This window comes from Phalacrocorax carbo, chromosome 2 (assembly GCF_963921805.1).
Source record: "Phalacrocorax carbo chromosome 2, bPhaCar2.1, whole genome shotgun sequence".
Lineage (NCBI taxonomy): Eukaryota > Metazoa > Chordata > Aves > Suliformes > Phalacrocoracidae > Phalacrocorax > Phalacrocorax carbo.
In genome coordinates, this window is record NC_087514.1 from 24,180,792 (window position 1) to 24,197,906 (window position 17,115).

A 17,115-nucleotide genomic window follows, 5' to 3' on the forward strand; every position below is an offset into this window, starting at 1 on the left:
TGTGGTGTGTGGGGAAGCGTTCCAAAGAAGTGTTATAGTCAAGTACAGTTAATTACTGACTGTATGACTATTTCTACAGCCCTTGCACATCAACCTTCCTACCAATTTTAGTGGGAGCTTGTATGATTACAGATAGCAGGACCTAGCTAAATGCATTTTAAACTGATGAACACACTCAAAATTAATTATGATGGAAAATGTCTTTTTTTAAATGAACAACACAGGACTTCTTTTTGTATCAGACGTCTAGTGTTTACCCTGAAGTGACATGACTTTTGATGTTAGATTGTCCTTTTTTAACTGTGATATACAAAGCATAACATATAGTCTAAACATATGCCACAGAGCATGCAGCACTATTAAACAAAACAAACAGTTAAGCCAAAGTTCATGAGTCAGTTAACACTTCAAAAGCTGACTGACTTCTCACCACTGTTTGGCAATGCTTTTTATCACCTTTTGCGTGCTTTATGTACCTGTTGAGGTTGATCTCAACGGGTCCCGCTCTTCCTTCTGGAGCCAAGGTTATGACTGTTGTTCCACACTGATGGGCAATGTCCACATAAACATAGCCAAAGCCAGTTAAGAACACAATCTAGTGGAGAGAGTTAGAAACATATGGAATGCTACTGAAAGTACTATTTTTAAAGTCATAATTTCAATTAATCCTATTAAGGCCTTCTGACTGAGATCTTTCACCTGAACCATGATACTGTTCAGGAAAAACAGAAACAGATTTCAATACTTCAGACAGTAACAGCTCTGATACTTTAAGTATTTCAGTTGTATAGCAAGATGAAATTTGTACCTCATCCTTTAACTGTATAACTGAATACAATTTAGTAAGAAAACTTCTCCAGAAATAAGCAAGATGTGCTAGGGAGGGGGGAGGTTATATGAAAAAAGAATAAATACAGAATTATTTGCTTAATAAAAATAAGTAACAACTTAAGAACTCAACACTGAATACATTTTTAAGCCAGCTAAACTGGTTTGGTGAGAACACCTTCACAAGCAAGGTGCTGCCACAAAGAAATGGCAAAAGTCTATTGGAAAGTGTAAAATGTCTAAAAAGGCAGGAAAATGGGAACTTGACAACAGGTTTATGCCTTGCTTACAGATAGGCAAACTTTAATTCTGAACAAGTTATCCTTAGGAATAAATTTTCTACTTAAAGAAATGACATATTGTTTTTGGAGCTTAATTCTGAATTCTGCAATATTTCCGTGCAAGTTTTATGTTTTTCTAGAATATAAAAGAATAAGGTCTTTTTACATTTGAAAAACTCACAACTGTCTGTGTTAGAGCAAGCTGGATTCTGTTTTCTCGTAGGGCTACTATCAACACAATTATTTACTCGATTGTAATGACAGAAGCTATAATTTAAAGGAATATTAACTCAGGGAATAACACAAAGATAATGGGCTAGTATAGGTAAAATAAACAGTTGTTTGTTTTGAAGAATCTTTACTGCTGTTAAAAAGTCACCAGATGGAAAAGCACTTGGAAGTTTAGTAGGATCAGCACTTAAACTGATTCTCATTACACTATTTATAATAACCTTGTACAGATAATTAAATATCGTTCCTCAAATTATGTCTTATTCCTCTGAGAATTACATACTAGAGAATTTCTAAGTTCGATATGTCAGTTTTAATCCTTTGTTTATGTGAAAGAGATTCACAATCCTGCACGATGGAATTGGAGAAAAAAGGACATTTATTGAACTTTCAATACACCCTCATTAGTCTAAGAAATGCTCATTCATCTTAAAGACTGGTCATTTTAATTCCTATTTCAGATGATTCTGATGATAAATAAAATTAATAAAATTTTCTTTCTATAAGAAGTACCTATATGTGACTAGATAGAAAGAGTACAAATTACTTAGGATCCTCTAAATTACAGTTATTTCACAATCTGAACTGAGCTGTATGTGAAGCTATTAGCATATTCCTTATTTACTTATATTTACAGCTTTCTAAGGGAAAGACTGAGAAATCCTGGGGAAATTCTCTACACGTAAATCCTAAAACTTCAATAACAGAAGGCTACACTTTTTATTTGGAGAGTTCTTCAAGTAGACAATGATCCCCAAATGTTGTCTTAGCATCTAATTCCTTCTAGGAGCCAGATACTTATAAAGAACCCTGGTCTGGCATAACATTAATGACTGAAATTTGAAACCTTGCATTGCTTGACTGGCTTGCTGAATGAAACTGAACTACTTGCTATATAACATAACACTCAATAATCAAGAGCATTTTGTGATTGGTCCCCAGGGAAAACATCTGAAACTAGTATTTCTTTCAAAGAGCCAAGCAGTTTATGTTGATTCCATGTAAACTAATGACTTCAAAGATGGAAAAAATTCCCATCAAAAAGAATTACTCCAGTCAAGGAAGTTTTCATTTACCTCAGAACAGGAGAAAAATAACAGAAGGAAAGAAAAAGGGTTTTTTTTTTGTTTTAGAAAGATGTGTAGCTTCTGTAAAGACACAGAGGGAGAATGACAGTGATGATTCCTACAAGATGTACAGATAAAAATCCTGTGATAATTAAGTTACCAAACAGAATGATTTTCCTGGGTCCTGTGGGATTCTTGGCTTATAGGGGCCAGAAACTTTCAGGACTGATTTTTCCAGGGAACACCAGGTTGATTAAAAAGAAGTGAAAAAAATTAAGTGCTAGAAAGCCTGTATTTTTGATCTAGCTATTTTTGAAAACAGCCAGTGAAGAAGGTAATCTGTACTCTCAAACTTCCACAGGAAGGGGCTTAGGAAGGAGAGCTCCCAAGATTTAAATAAAAAAACCCCAAAACAAACAGAAATTGTATGCTTATTGCAGAGGAACAGTATAGTGTGCAGGTCAGGAAGATAATAATTTATGCTGTGAACTAGGAAATAGTTTATAACGATTTACTTGTGTTCCTTGATTGTTGATGTCCACAAAATCACTCCATTCATTTACTAATTCATCAGATGACATCACTTTCAGAAGAATGCTGGGCAACAAATCTCTTGTTTTGCAATCTGGATAGCTGGAGACTTGATAGTAAAGTTCATGATGAACCGAACATTCAGCTGGAATCTTTCTACAATAAACTTCAAACTTTGGTGTATCTGAAATTTTATAAAACATACAAGATTAGGGCTTTCTGAAACCCATACTATATCAAAACTCACCTACGCTTACACAAATGAGGAAATTTCTGTCTGAAATATTACTAGTAAATAAAATCATTACTCTTCTATTGGTTGGAAGTTTATGTGTTTGGGCTTTTTTCCTATCCTTTTTTTTTTGTCATTAAGATTTACACAAATAATGTTCCATTGATCATTACATTAACATACTGTAACTGGAATTTTGGAATGTTTTGTGTTACATTTGAGACTCAGGGGGGATTTAAATGTTCCAAGGGATTGAACTGATGTCAACAAAACTCCACTACCTACTAGTTTCCTACAGCCAAATCACCTTGACAGCTGGAACCAGGGAGACCCTAAAGCCTGGACTGATGTACGTTCATACTCCTAACCTCACAATTTGCTCCACTAGCTTCCAGGCTTCAGTATCTTCCAGAGTTTCTCACTTTGAGACAGACATTTATGAGGGCAGCAACTTCTTGATGTAACCAAAACACATATTGAACTCAACTTTGTATTGGAGATACAGTAAAATAATTTACACTATGACAGCGCACTGTTTCTAATTACTGCATACTACTTACCTTTGAAGTTCTCTTTTACAAGCAATGGAACAGAGCACCTATTTTGGATAATTATACGAGGACTAGGATCTTCTGTAAGCGTGAGATACGTCACACCAAGATGCTCTTGATAAGTCAGTGCTATAGCTCTAAAACAGAAGCAGATATATTTGATTATGCATGTTTTGGATGAGATTTTTACATATTATTAATCTGGACAATTAAAAACATTCAAAATAGTATCTGTAAGATTCTTTATAATCAAGTTCCAATTCTACAAATAATTATATACATTTAGGCAAGGACTAAGAATGATATTTAAACAGAACATGTGGAAAGAGCACAAAAAACATTAGAGAAGAGACCACTTCATACAGACTATTCAAGAGTTAAATTGAGCACGTGTGTTTGCAAGATGAAAGCCCTAGCCAGCAGAGATTTATATTAAATTAAAAACATGAGATTGTAGGCCCAAATTTTCAACATAAATCTTCAAATTTTCCAGAAGAATTTGCACACATACTTCTCTGATAGAGATGAAAGATATTTTTAACAAATGTATAAATTTGTAACTGACTGTTCCCCTGGAATGATCCACAATGTTATTGCCCTTTCAAATGTTAATGTTATGGATCATCAGGACATAAATTTCCAAAATGAAAATAAATTAATTTAGCTATACTCATTAGCTACATAAAATGTCTTCACACATAAACACAAATTCTTTTTTTCTTGTGCTATTTCTAATGAAAACTTCACCTCATGGTGACTTTAAAAAATCCAGTCTGAAAATTTGATGAGGAACATGAGGTCGCCTATGCCTGTCTCAGAATTATAAGGAAACCATTCCTTGTATTTTGCACTTGATTTTTTTTTCATCTGAAGTCTGTGTGAGAATCTTTTAGAATATACAATGATATACCCCTTAGACTCCGCAGGAACCGTATGAGGGTTTGAATGATATCTAGCACTTCAGGCAAAAGAAAGATCATATGGCTGGTAATATATACTAATGTAGCTTCTCTAATTTCAGCAGATTGTTTCTTGTTTATACTAGCATAAGCATGAATAGATTCAGATATCAGGTCTGAGAATTAAAGCTGGGCATCTCACAAATAACTGGACCATTATTTTTAACTAGCTGGATGCATTTGTTTGTAAGTGGAATGCACATTTGGATAGTTCAAGCTTTAAAACTTTGAAATCTTTCCTTGTTGTCTCAAAATAGTTTCACCACTTTTTTGCTTTTCCTGTTTATCATATTATTATTATTCCTAAAATAGATTTTTAACCTTTTATAAACAAAACCTGAATTTTTGTATTATATTATTTCACACTGTCCTTGAAGTCTTAATTTGTCACCCACAAATTAAAAAAGACCATAATCTTGAATATAAACTTTCCATGGTCTTATTTTGTATGCATGTAACAAAAATAGCAGCCCATATGTTATAAAAATTGTACAATTTGTAAGTGGCCATAACATGAATCCATTAACAATGAAAGCATCAAAACCATCAAAAGATAACAATTTTAAAATTAAAGTAAGACTTGCCTTTACATACGGTGGGTGTGCGTTACTCTAACTTTTGCATTAATCTCTTACGGTTTGTTACTAGCTGAGGCTTTATAGCAGCAAGCAAAGTTTGTTATTCATGACTGTTCAGCGTACAGTACCTGGTACAAAATCCACGTTCACTACAAACCCCTGTGGGCACTGCCACACTCTGTCTAGGAAACTCCTGTTTAATGACAGCCGGTAGGCTCCACAGCTCACAACTCCCAGCGCAGCCGCCTGGACTGAAACTCAGCAGTATGCATTTTTCAGTAAGAGGCGCCCCCGAAGTTAAGGGACTGGTGTCCGACATCAGGTCCCAGCAGGGCACAGCGCTCAGTGCCTCGCCGGGTGGTGCCCCGGCTGGACTGACACTGAAGACCGTACTGTCTGACGATTGGAAGTCCTGGAAAGAAAAAAGATGGTGGTAGCACAACATGCTGGCTCCTGACAGGAAGTTTATTCATGTTGATCTTGCACAGAACAGTCTCAAGTAGCCAACTGACCACACCTAACTAAAGGTTGCACTAAGTCCATTGTGTTAAAAGCTATTTGGCCAAAATCTGTCTTTGGGTATACTTACGCAGTTAACTGAGCACAGTCATCTACAGTCCACTCTCGGTTGCACAACATAACTCTACCAAAAGCAACAGTTACATCACTGTAACATAACTGTGAGAAGCAAATCCATTTATAGATATAAAACTAAGAATGGATTTCAGCCTCAACATTCTTCCAATTCCCCAGCCCATAAGACTGCCATAAATGCGCGATGCACAAATGTAGATACTGATGTGAAGAAAACTAATGCACAAGGAAAACAATACAGAAACAGGGAACTTGAAAAATTTGTTTATCTGCCAACTCCTCTTGCAAGTTTGACCCTAAGAATTCTTTCCACATATTTTACTATAAATGTAATCTTCAATAACTATGTATAAATGGTTGATTAAAATATATTGTCCATACACACATTTTGGTTCCTGTAAGCTAGTCCTTAAATACACTGTGCGATTATTAGAAAATGGATATTCATGATATGATGCAGTTTGATGAAAAACATAAACTTTGGGCATGTCTCTAGTTCTGCAGTTTTGTTCAGATAACTGGAATCTTCCCAAAAGGATAACAAAAAGTTTTCAGCCTGCCAGGCCAATATACCTCTTTTACACGCGAACTCAGTAAAAATTCTGAGAACAATTTTAACAGCTACTACGGATTACGCTGCCTATTTTACAGAAATGGCCATTAGTGCCTGAACAGATGGAGAACAGGCAGAACTAATTCTGCAATGTGCAAGAATCTCCTGCTTTGCACAGATTTCTTATCACAGTTAATTACTGGAGCTGGATTTACCAAGGTTTCTGTATTTTAAATTAAAATACTTTATCATTATTATTTCTAAAGATTTCTGTTCAAGCTCTGCTATATGCAGTTGAGACCATACAAATCTGAACACCCATGTACTGCAGATGACAAACAAAAAGCATATGCACAGTACTTTACCTCTTCTCCTGAGTGGGGTTTGGAAATAGAAAGCTGTGGCCTATAATAGATTTGATATGATGTATCATTGATTATTGTTGTCTTATCTTCTATCTGCAGAATTTGTATACCTTGTCGAACCATCGAAGAAATGCAGAATTGACACAACTGTAAGATAATAAAAATGATGATGAGGTCACATACAAAACCACAAACGGAATTGAAATACAGCGACAGAACTGCCATTTTCTTTTTAACTGCGGAAATCCTGTCTATATTCACACAGTTCATAACTGGAGCGACATCACATACTTTTGAAGTTGCATCTGTCAATGTTTCCAAACCAGAGTGAGAATTCATTAATTCTTTTCCAGGAGATAATGTATTATCTTGGTAAATTGGGCAGAATGTTTTTGCCAATCTAATTCTTTAAAATATACTTCACACATTGTTTATATTCTCATTATGTTTTACATGTGAGGGTGCCAGAGCAGTGGCACAGGCTGCCCAGGGAGGCTGTGGAGTCTCCTTCCCTGGAGGCATTCAAAACCCCGGATGCATTCCTGTGCCCCTGCTCTGTGTGTGCCTGCTCAAGCAGGGGGGTTGGACAAGATGATCTCCAGAGGTCCCTTCCAACCCCTACCATTCTGTGTGATTCTGTGTGTGTATTAACATAATTAGGGAGGAGCTTTCACACTGCATACATTTGATTGTTTTCATCTGCTATATGACTTTGTTTTTAAATTATAAAGTTATAAATCATGATAATTTTCTTCTAACCTTTTGATGACCTGGAAAAGCACCAAGTTTTATTTCAGCTTCAATGAAACCTTCTTCATCCAACATTACTACTTCCCCATTATCAGCATTCTTCCATTTTGGGGAGGTCACATTATGAACCAGTTTAATTGCCACTGATTTGTGCACAGTATTAGTGTTTGCCCAGTAGATTCCAACCTGAAAAGCTTCCTGCAAGTGAAAAATGACCGATTATCACTTGTTGACAATTCAATATACTTCTACTACAATTAAATGTAGTTTCCAGTATGAAGTCAATCTCATTTCCTCCCTTTCTCCCTCTGATACTTTTGATGTGGTACAAGGACAGATGAAACCACAATATGGATATGGGACTAATGCTCACGGTGGAATGAAGACCGTAGTCTACACTGAGACATGTTAATAGGCAGACCTTTTGTTTGTTAAGAGACATACATCGGGGGGAAAAAAGATGGCAAAATAGACAGGAAGGATCAGATCGTCCAATTGGAATTGACACGATGCTCTGTCAAATTATTTTAATTCTTTCAAAAATAAAGAATATTGGGGTTGTAATAAAAAACCATGTGCACGGTCAGGCTACGGTATGTGAGAAGAGCTGTTACACAAAACTCTGAATTCAGGAAGGCAGACATCCTAAAGAATCTTCCTCATTTGTCATTCACCCTATCTCATTATTGAACTTTTCTTGGTAGCATATAAGCTATGAAACAACTTGACCTAAACCACTCTCAAACCAAAGATTCCTTCCAGGCTGTCAACTTTGCTACTGTGGTCAACACACTTCCCGTGTGACAGGTCAGCACAGCAGGGGCCAAAGTCTATATTTGGCCTTCAGAGCAATTTACTTGGGCTGCTACATTATGCCACGTTGTGGATTCATTGGCTGAATTGGGAGGAAGGACGGAAGGCTGCTGAACCAGATGGGATGCAGGTCTTCTTCCTACAGTGTCTTACAATTTTTGACTATACCTCTCTAAGATATGTTGTTCAAACACTGCTATCAAGTATGTTGTGCTACCCACTTGGTGGCTCAGTCAGTGTTGCAAATTTCTATTCTTATTTCTACTCCTCATCATATGACTAACTGACACGGTGACTGGAAACTGGGAATCATCTGCGTTAATAACCATTCTTCAGAATCAGAATGTTTAGCAGAACTGTGCCTGTTAACATGAATGGCAGAGTTACCTCGAAGTTGGGGGGTATAATTACTTTCCCAGTAGGTACTTGAAGAATGATCTTCTCTCCTTCAAACAGCCAGAGGTCCCACTTGGACTGATTGATAAGCAAAGCCCAGGGCAGGAGTTCTATCAGCAGAGTTTTAACACATGGTTTCCACACCGACAGCTTTACCCGCATTGGGCTATCCCACTGGGAGAGTTGTTCATTGCTGTTCAAAAACAAATAAACAAAAACATAAAGTCAAAGGAACAATGAATTCAAGATTACAAATAAGAAGTGGTAATTTTCAGCAATTTGCACGGCTTTTCTGGTTTTGAAATAGAAGAACAATCTCCTCTTACCTTAGCATTCTGGAACACTGAGATGCAGTCAGACAGATCTAGCTACATGTAGGCTATAAAGGCATATTTCTAACTGCATATGCTCAACCTAAATTTGGTGAACTAAAGAAATGCCTTAACAGAATTACCACTCTCCTTCAGAACTAAAGCTGTGACTTCTGTAGATATAAAATCACATTTCCATTTTTTTCAGCAACTCCTCCTATAGCAACTCCCTGTTTCTCTCCTGAAACAAACAGCTACTGAATAAACAAGAGCCTCTAGGGATAAAGGTGCTTTTTTTTTTAATCCTTGCTGATGCAATCTTCTCAGTGTAATCAAGGGCAGCCCTAGGCTGACCTCAAATTTTTCCCTCCTGCAACAGATTCTGCAGCTTATATACAGAAATCATGTAATTAATGAAAACATATTCACTGTTGATCACATATAGGCTTCTTGAATGTGATTTCAGTTTATTTGAAAAGGCAATGCAACAACCATGAAGAAGGTTTAGCAAAGAATTACCTGTCTGAATCCTTCCTATTATATGGCCATGCAGGCTGGGAAGGATTAGCGGTGCCATAGAACTCAGACGGTATTTGGTTGACATTGCCACCTGGATCGGATTTAGTCGCTATCTGTTTAATTAGCGTGGTTGAGACAGGGACTGCACATTCTGATGGATCATCTTCCTCCCTGCCAGTGAAAACAGATTCAGTCACTTACACAGTAGGACCAAGCATTAGTAGCAGTAACATTTTCTTTAATGAAGCTTTCCAAGCGTACTGTACAGTAGGAATGGTCTCAAGATAATCATGGATGAATCAAGTTATGATGTCAAAAGAGTTCCTGAACATTAACTGACTTGCAGGAATTTGTTATGACACTGTAATGACCTTTGTGTCTGAGACCCTAGAAATGCTTCAGTATTCTCAAAAAACATTTCAAGATCATTTAGGAATTCATTTTTCAAAACACAAAAACGTGGGCTGCTTAAGCAAACAAATGCCAATGTGCTTAGGATGGTTATACCAAATGTATATTTCCTATCACATCGTTTCAGGCCACATATACTTGTTCTGTTGCATCTCCTCCCCATATGTCATACTCTTGGAAAAAATGCACCAGAAGTTAAAGTCTAAATTATTTCTTCTTTTCCATACAAATAAACCATTTGCAAGGAAAACAAGTATTTTACCTGGCTTGAAATGTCAGGTGGTGTGTAAGATCAGGTTCCATATTTTGCAGTGCTTTCTCCTGTCCTTTCCCTGGAATCACTTGTGTTTCACTCAGTCCCAGACTTCTTTTCTCTAAATGTATGATAATTGGGTCTGGAAGATGGCTCCTTACAATGAAAAGAGGGCTGAAAACAATCTACAAAAAGGAAAGAATATACCAAATTAAGGCTAATTTTATTCCAGTATTACAGCTGTTGAAATGAGCTACTAATAAATCTTTCAAGTGGGTCATTCTGCCCTTAATTCATTATATGACATGTAAGGCATAAACATTTAGATTTCAGAGGCATTACATGTACTTACTAATCGTTGCTGCACATGTGAGTTGGGCTCCAAAGTCAAAACTGTGCACCACACATATGTAATTGAACTCTTTGAAGATGGTACCTATATGCAGAGAGATCAGCAGCATTACACTAAAATTATTTCAGGATGACAATGTTCAACATTTCATCACATCAAATCGAAGTCTAAACATGAAGTCCCCAGTTCTCTCAGACATTTTTTTTATGCTATATTCCATATACCTATTTCTACCCATACCTGAATGACAGTGCTGTGTTCTGTATGTTTAGAACTTAGACATACATCTCGGGACCAGTCTTCATCTCCTGTAGCTTTCACACTCAGCTCGGTGACCTCATTGTTTTCTAGGACATATGAAGGCAACTTCTGCTTGGCTGCAAGGCAGTTGATGTGTTCTTTAACAACGGCCTGTCCATCCTGACTAATGTAATGCTGCACCACTTTCAGTTCAATACTTTCGGAAAGGTAACTACAGACTGTCTGTCTTCCACAGATTAGGATCTAAAACACACAAAAATATGCAGCTCATATATAAACAATTGTGAAAAAGTAACGTCAAAATTGAATTATAGAGTGAAAACCTGTACAAGAATAATCTCCCTACTTTAGATTTTCCCAAGCACTGCTGAAGGCAGTGAATGGTAAAACATTATTTTTATTGGCCAAATGTATGTGTAATTTCATAGAAACCTAGGCATTAAAACACTTGAAATATTACTCAGGCAGTATCTGGGCTTGAAAGAAATATGTAACATATCCACTTTTGTTCCTACTGAACTCAGCAGTACTACCCACGGCTGACATAGCTCTGGTTTGGATTTTAAGAGTACTGTGATGGTCTCTGAATGCTGAGCCCTTTCTGAGAAGACACAGTGATGTACTTCAGGAGAAAAGTTTCTACTAACACCTCAACATTCCCATCACAATCCAGCAATCCAGACCTTTCAGTATGTTTGCTGTTCTAAAGCCTATGATTCCATTAGTGGATGTATAATATTTCTGTATTTAAGCGCACCCACCTAGAAAATGACCAGATTAGACTCAGAGTTGTTGCTGTCCATCATACGTGAACTGTTTATCATAGAACATATATCTGCATTTTTCTAAGCTATACCAAAGAACAGCATTCCACATGTATCTCTGCTACAACCAACTTAATTTGATTTTTATTAATGAGGGTGCACAACACAGCTACAACCTACCAAGCAAAATCTCAGCAGGGCTTTCAGTGACGCCAGGCACTGTTCTCGTCTGATCAGCTGTATTTCTGTTGTGCAACAGAATGCGCTCTGCTATATCCGTGAACCAAACATGTTATGTCCACCACGTGCTCTAGCTTCTGCCAATGCAGGCAGAATGACTGCAGTGTTATTACAGATCTCTTCACAATGATAGTACGTGAAAAGTTACTGCACAGCAGCCTGTTTTCAACCATTAATTTGGTCATTACTTCTTTCTCTTCTAACAATACAAAGGCCTGAATTACAACCCAGAATAAGATACGAACAGTTTCTTAAAAAAAAAAATAATTAATTGTGCTTCTCAAGAGCTTAAAATATGCAAAAGATGTGTAACTTAGCACTGTCAGAACTTACAAATCATGCAAAAGGATTTTTTTTCTGGAACACATAAAATATGTGGTGGTAATTGAGCTTTTAAATGCTAAGATTCATATCAAAGTGAAGAAAAGAGTTATTACAACTCCTGAAAATGCCCCCAGAAGACTGTTATACTTGGTTTTTTGCAGATCCCAGTAGGAGAGAATAAATAATCAGGTGACTAATTCGTTAATAGATAACAGTTTAAATTGTTCATGTTAATTTTTCCAAAGTGGATCAAATACTTACTTGCTTTTGAACTCCACTGAGCTGCTGCACCTTGATAATAAGTGATGCTGTCCGGCCCTTATACTGAATGGTGCGAATAAAGGTCCCTGTATTGTCCACACTGAACGGTTCAGACCACCGCCAGTTTCCCCAGCCTTCAATACAGATGTGTAACAGCTGGAAAGAAAGCAATTACTACTTCAGTACATAACTGGGGGGAAAAAAAAAGCCTTGTAGTAGGATAGGAATTCCCATGACAGAAAATATTCTTTGTTTTAATACTCAGCAATGCTAAGCACACCAGTTCTCTGGATGATCCACTCATTCAGTGACTCTGTGATTTCAGATACAAACAGAAGAATCAACAGTACCGTAAGAAGGCTCTGCATCGTGAGTTTCTATAAATGACTTGCTTTAAGAGTGTATTCAGGATGGTAGCAATCCAGCACACAACTGTTCAGAAAAGAAAGGTATGTAGACTAGAGAGCTTAAAACAGGAAATAAGAGATTTTTTTTACGGCCCTTGAAATTGTTCTAGAAATTCACCCCCTTTATTGCCAGCAAGGTGATATGGAACACAGGTCCAGGCCAGATTTTTGGACTTCAGAATAAGACAGAAAATTACATATAACCTTCTCTTCAAAATAAAGAAGAATGCAAATCTATTTGCACGTATACTTGCATAGCTCACATACGCGTGTTAAATGCAGAACTTAGCATATTGCTGAGAGATGGGAAACATTTCATTTCTTACACAAATGTGGTGGCAAGTTCAAGCTTGACTGCATGAGAAGAAATTTAACTGCATAATTATGCTCCCTGTGTGATTTATTCCGGAAAAGGAGTGGCTTTTTTCCAGTTTAACTTAAATCACTTCCAGAGCAATATAGTCTTTCATCATTTGAAGAGCCTTTCATCCATTTACCCACCATACGCACTTACCTCTATCCCATGGAGATTCTTTAAGCCAGAGTAGTGAAAATTGGTACTGTTCCATGTAGGTCAATGAAGTTACATAAATTTACGCCAGCTGAAGATCTGGCTATTTAGCTCTGTATAGATCTTTTGTGGCTGTGCAAACTTAAGGATGTGAGTTATATATATAAGGGATCAAAGCAATAAGCATTCTGGGTAAAATTTATTCTTTGCAGAGGGCCAGCACAGAGCCTAAGCATCACTTTAAAACAGTTATATAAAGGCCTTGTGGGAATTCTCTCAAGAGTTGAATTTCACTCTGATTTTGGACATCTGTCATTAATTAATTTAGAGTAATTGAGAACAGGATCAGGCCCAAAGTTTGATTATTTACGCTAGCAAAAATTGAAACTTGTAAATACTACGTCCTCCCATGACTTGTTTCCAGAAAGAGATAGCACTGGCCATGGGTCTAGCCAGTTGGACTTAGTGAAAGGCTGGATGTTGAGGTTTTTTTTTCATTGTTTTAAGAAACAACCACAGCAACAACTTTCAAAGATATTACAACTCAGTAGCCTGTTTGCAATTTGTGGTATCCTCAGCACAAGTTACACACAACAATAACATCCATTCAGTGGGTGCCTTTTGAATTTGCAAGAGTGATGACTGTTGCATTCAGATTCATATTAGTTTTATGCTGGAAGCCCAAAGGCTAATATGTGCCAGTGTGCACATGGGCATGCACCTAGATGTGCACATGCGTGGGCACAGCTTTATAGTCAAGAATATGTTGAAGGAAGATGTGCACTAGGACACTCAAACTCATAAGCAAACACGTCGCTTTGATTCTTAAGTATTAGTTACAGAAAAGGGAAAACAAAACACCACAAAAAAATCCAACTGCAGTGGCTGGAATCAGTTCAGTTTCTTACAGAGGCAGTTGGGAATAAATCTCATCACATATGAAAACTAAGAGAAACAAGAAAACTGTTTACTTTGGAGAGACTAGTAGCTGGAAATGACAGCCAAATAATGAGAAAAGGTACTAAGTGGTCAGTCTCAGCTAGAAGGCACACAAAATACAGTGCACTCCAAAGACAGATGTCATATAAATGCCATAATTGATGATTAGTAATTGTATGTAGCTCCAACATTAGGATGTCTCCCACCCTGTATAAACAGCTTTGCTCACGAGTTGAATGTTCCCAAGGAACACGCTGTCAGCTTTTCCTGAGCAGTCATTAGCTCCCAAATGCTGCCTTACTAATTTTCTTTGTAGCACAACAATTAGTCTCCATTTAACTTCACGGTTCAGAAAGAAAAATAAAAAAGAGCTATTATCATATATTGGCAATTTCTTCTTTTATAAACATAGTATTTGTATACTGGTAAATGCAACATACAAAGGGAACAGACTTCGTAAGTTATTTTAAAGATATCTAATATATTTGTATTAATGACATAACAATAAAAGAATTGGGTACTATGTAAGTTTACTTTTGAGCTAAGAAGCTGCATTCCATGAAAATGCAAAGGGATCTCTGGGTGAATCAGTTACTTAAATGTGAGATTTCTGGAAAATGTGGCTAGAAGTAATTAGCAAATGACACTAAGTGATATAGAGATATATGGCAGGAAATAAAAATTGAAGTAATTTTAGAAAATTAAGTAATCAGGTGCTAACATTACTTTAGCAGAAGACGTCATAATAGGTGGTGTTAGGTACTCAGCAAGGCAGAGTTCTAATGTTATAAAACTGACCTAATACTACAGATTCATGGTAATCGGCATATAACTCCCTTTCATTTACCAAGCTTTAAGTAAATTCTAAGTATTTATGAAACACTCTGATTAAAAACAGTTCAGCAAGTATAGCTAAGTATGGTACATATATTAGGAGAAAAGAGAAGTCATTGTAAAAAGGTACAAAAAATGTTCAATGGACTTCAAAAGCATTCTAACAAATCTAACCCAGTGATAAGTGGCAATTTATAGCTTAGAGAGAATTTAAAACAGACTAGCTATTGTATATGTGAAGATAGGCACTCATTTGTGTATCCACTGGATTTCTGCATTTTCTGTTATGGAAACATCAACAGATAACACAGTTTTTTGTTTTGACTAGACTTTTCTGGGGTTTGGATCTGTAATTCTGAGCCATTACGGATTTCTGTTTTGCGAGGGAAAGAAATTGCCTTCAGGGAGGTAGACTAAGATGAAGCTGCTCCTACTGGAGTGGAAGGCTAGAAAAGATGTATTCTTTATCATGCCTCTTCACAGAAGGTTTCTATGCACTCCTCAAAATTTACTTAGGTTTTCAGCTAGATGTGTGAGTGAAAGATACGATCTGAATAAATAAAGCTAAGTTACATATGACTAGGCATGAAGACTAAAATGGGGGATTAAAAATGAGACTAAGAATGGAGCCTGTCCAGAAAAGGCAGCATTTTGCAGCTGTATAAGTAATTTAAATCTTGTGCCCTCAAAATGCTTAGTGATACAAATTTGATTTCTACTTTGCTTGTAGATCCACCAAAGTTAACTCGGTTTCACTGTAGTTAGATTATATCTGTCTTTTAAATGAAACTAAAAAATGCTTTTGGGGAAGAACAAGGGTTATTGTTCTCAACACTGACAGACTGGGAGGAATTAAGTGAGGACATGGTTAATGGTGTGGAAGCAGTTGGTAATTTTAAAAGATACGAGACAGCAAAATAAAAGCTGTGATGACGCAGCAGCATGGAGTAAATGGAGACCTGGAGATGGAAGCTGAAGTCTAAGACTTGACGCTAAAGCAATTTTTAATTGAAAAATTAAAGGGGAAGGATGATTGGTATTTTTTGGTTGTGTTTGCAGGATACGTGGTGGCCTTTGACCAGGATTAGGACTTAAAATAATAAAACCAATTAGCGTTTAGTAAAACAGTGAGTGAAACATTCATTCTGCACATTGCCAGATGCAGCAGCCACCAAAACCAGTTTGAATTTCATTTCGGCTTCCTTTTCTCATGGAACCTGGGAGATCTGACCAGTTCTACAGCATCATCGCTTGTAAAACAGAAGGCCAGTATGGAGCATGACGGAAAGCAATTTCCATCACCCCCATGCTGGCTAGTAGAAAAAAGGTCACACTTGGCAGAAAAGCTCTGTCCCTTGGGGGCTCTTGGGGGTGTTGGAAGCCTCAACACAACCTGCAAAGCTTAGGCCTGAACCTCACAGGTATGAACTAGCTCTGGGGAAGAGTCTTTTGGCTAAGGAACAGTAACCAAATTATGAGGGTTCGAGTGATTCATGGATAATATCAATCCTTATCTGCCCCAGATATTATCCAGAAAGTCAGTTGTGTATAATATAATACAACCATTGATTTTGAATGCGGGACCCCAAAGGAAAGCAACAATACATTTCTTTTTTTTTTTTTTTTTTTGTCTGATATTCTGTACATGACCTGGGGAGGATTATGTAAAGTACAAAAAGTTGTGCAGAGAATCTGTAACATCCCTAAACAATAAAACAGGAAAATATCTCAAAAATAACTGATATATATAAGTCAAAGTTTCTAAGTTTGAACCCACAGAGTACTGTATATCATCTTACACTTTATATAACCCAATACCTGAAAAATTGCAACTTGGAAATAAATAACAATGAATTATGATCCTGCTGGAGATGCAAAATAAATTAAAATTTGGCTTCAGCTTTTTTTTTTTTGTAGGAGAACGAGGAGGAGGTTCTTAAAGTTATTTCCAAATCTACAACTGCATTTAAAAATTATGTTTATAAAATTCTAGCAGAAG

The 17,115-nt window shown here is 36.8% G+C and overlaps 1 protein-coding gene across 5 annotated transcripts in view; it reads right to left on the reverse strand.

The window, feature by feature from the left end:
* Positions 1-17,115, reverse strand: part of VPS13B (vacuolar protein sorting 13 homolog B) — a 485,884-nt gene that overhangs the window by 25,925 nt on the left and 442,844 nt on the right. For all 5 annotated transcript variants that reach the window (XM_064442323.1, XM_064442322.1, XM_064442320.1 and 2 more), the window contains exons 44-55: positions 12,426-12,581; positions 10,816-11,079; positions 10,576-10,659; positions 10,233-10,408; positions 9,560-9,730; positions 8,721-8,922; positions 7,530-7,718; positions 6,771-6,917; positions 5,387-5,670; positions 3,731-3,858; positions 2,923-3,122; positions 477-595 (exon numbers count right to left, since the gene is read on the reverse strand). In XM_064442323.1, the coding sequence (XP_064298393.1) occupies positions 477-595; positions 2,923-3,122; positions 3,731-3,858; positions 5,387-5,670; positions 6,771-6,917; positions 7,530-7,718; positions 8,721-8,922; positions 9,560-9,730; positions 10,233-10,408; positions 10,576-10,659; positions 10,816-11,079; positions 12,426-12,581 (2,120 nt within the window). The remainder of the gene's footprint in view (positions 1-476; positions 596-2,922; positions 3,123-3,730; positions 3,859-5,386; positions 5,671-6,770; positions 6,918-7,529; positions 7,719-8,720; positions 8,923-9,559; positions 9,731-10,232; positions 10,409-10,575; positions 10,660-10,815; positions 11,080-12,425; positions 12,582-17,115) is intronic.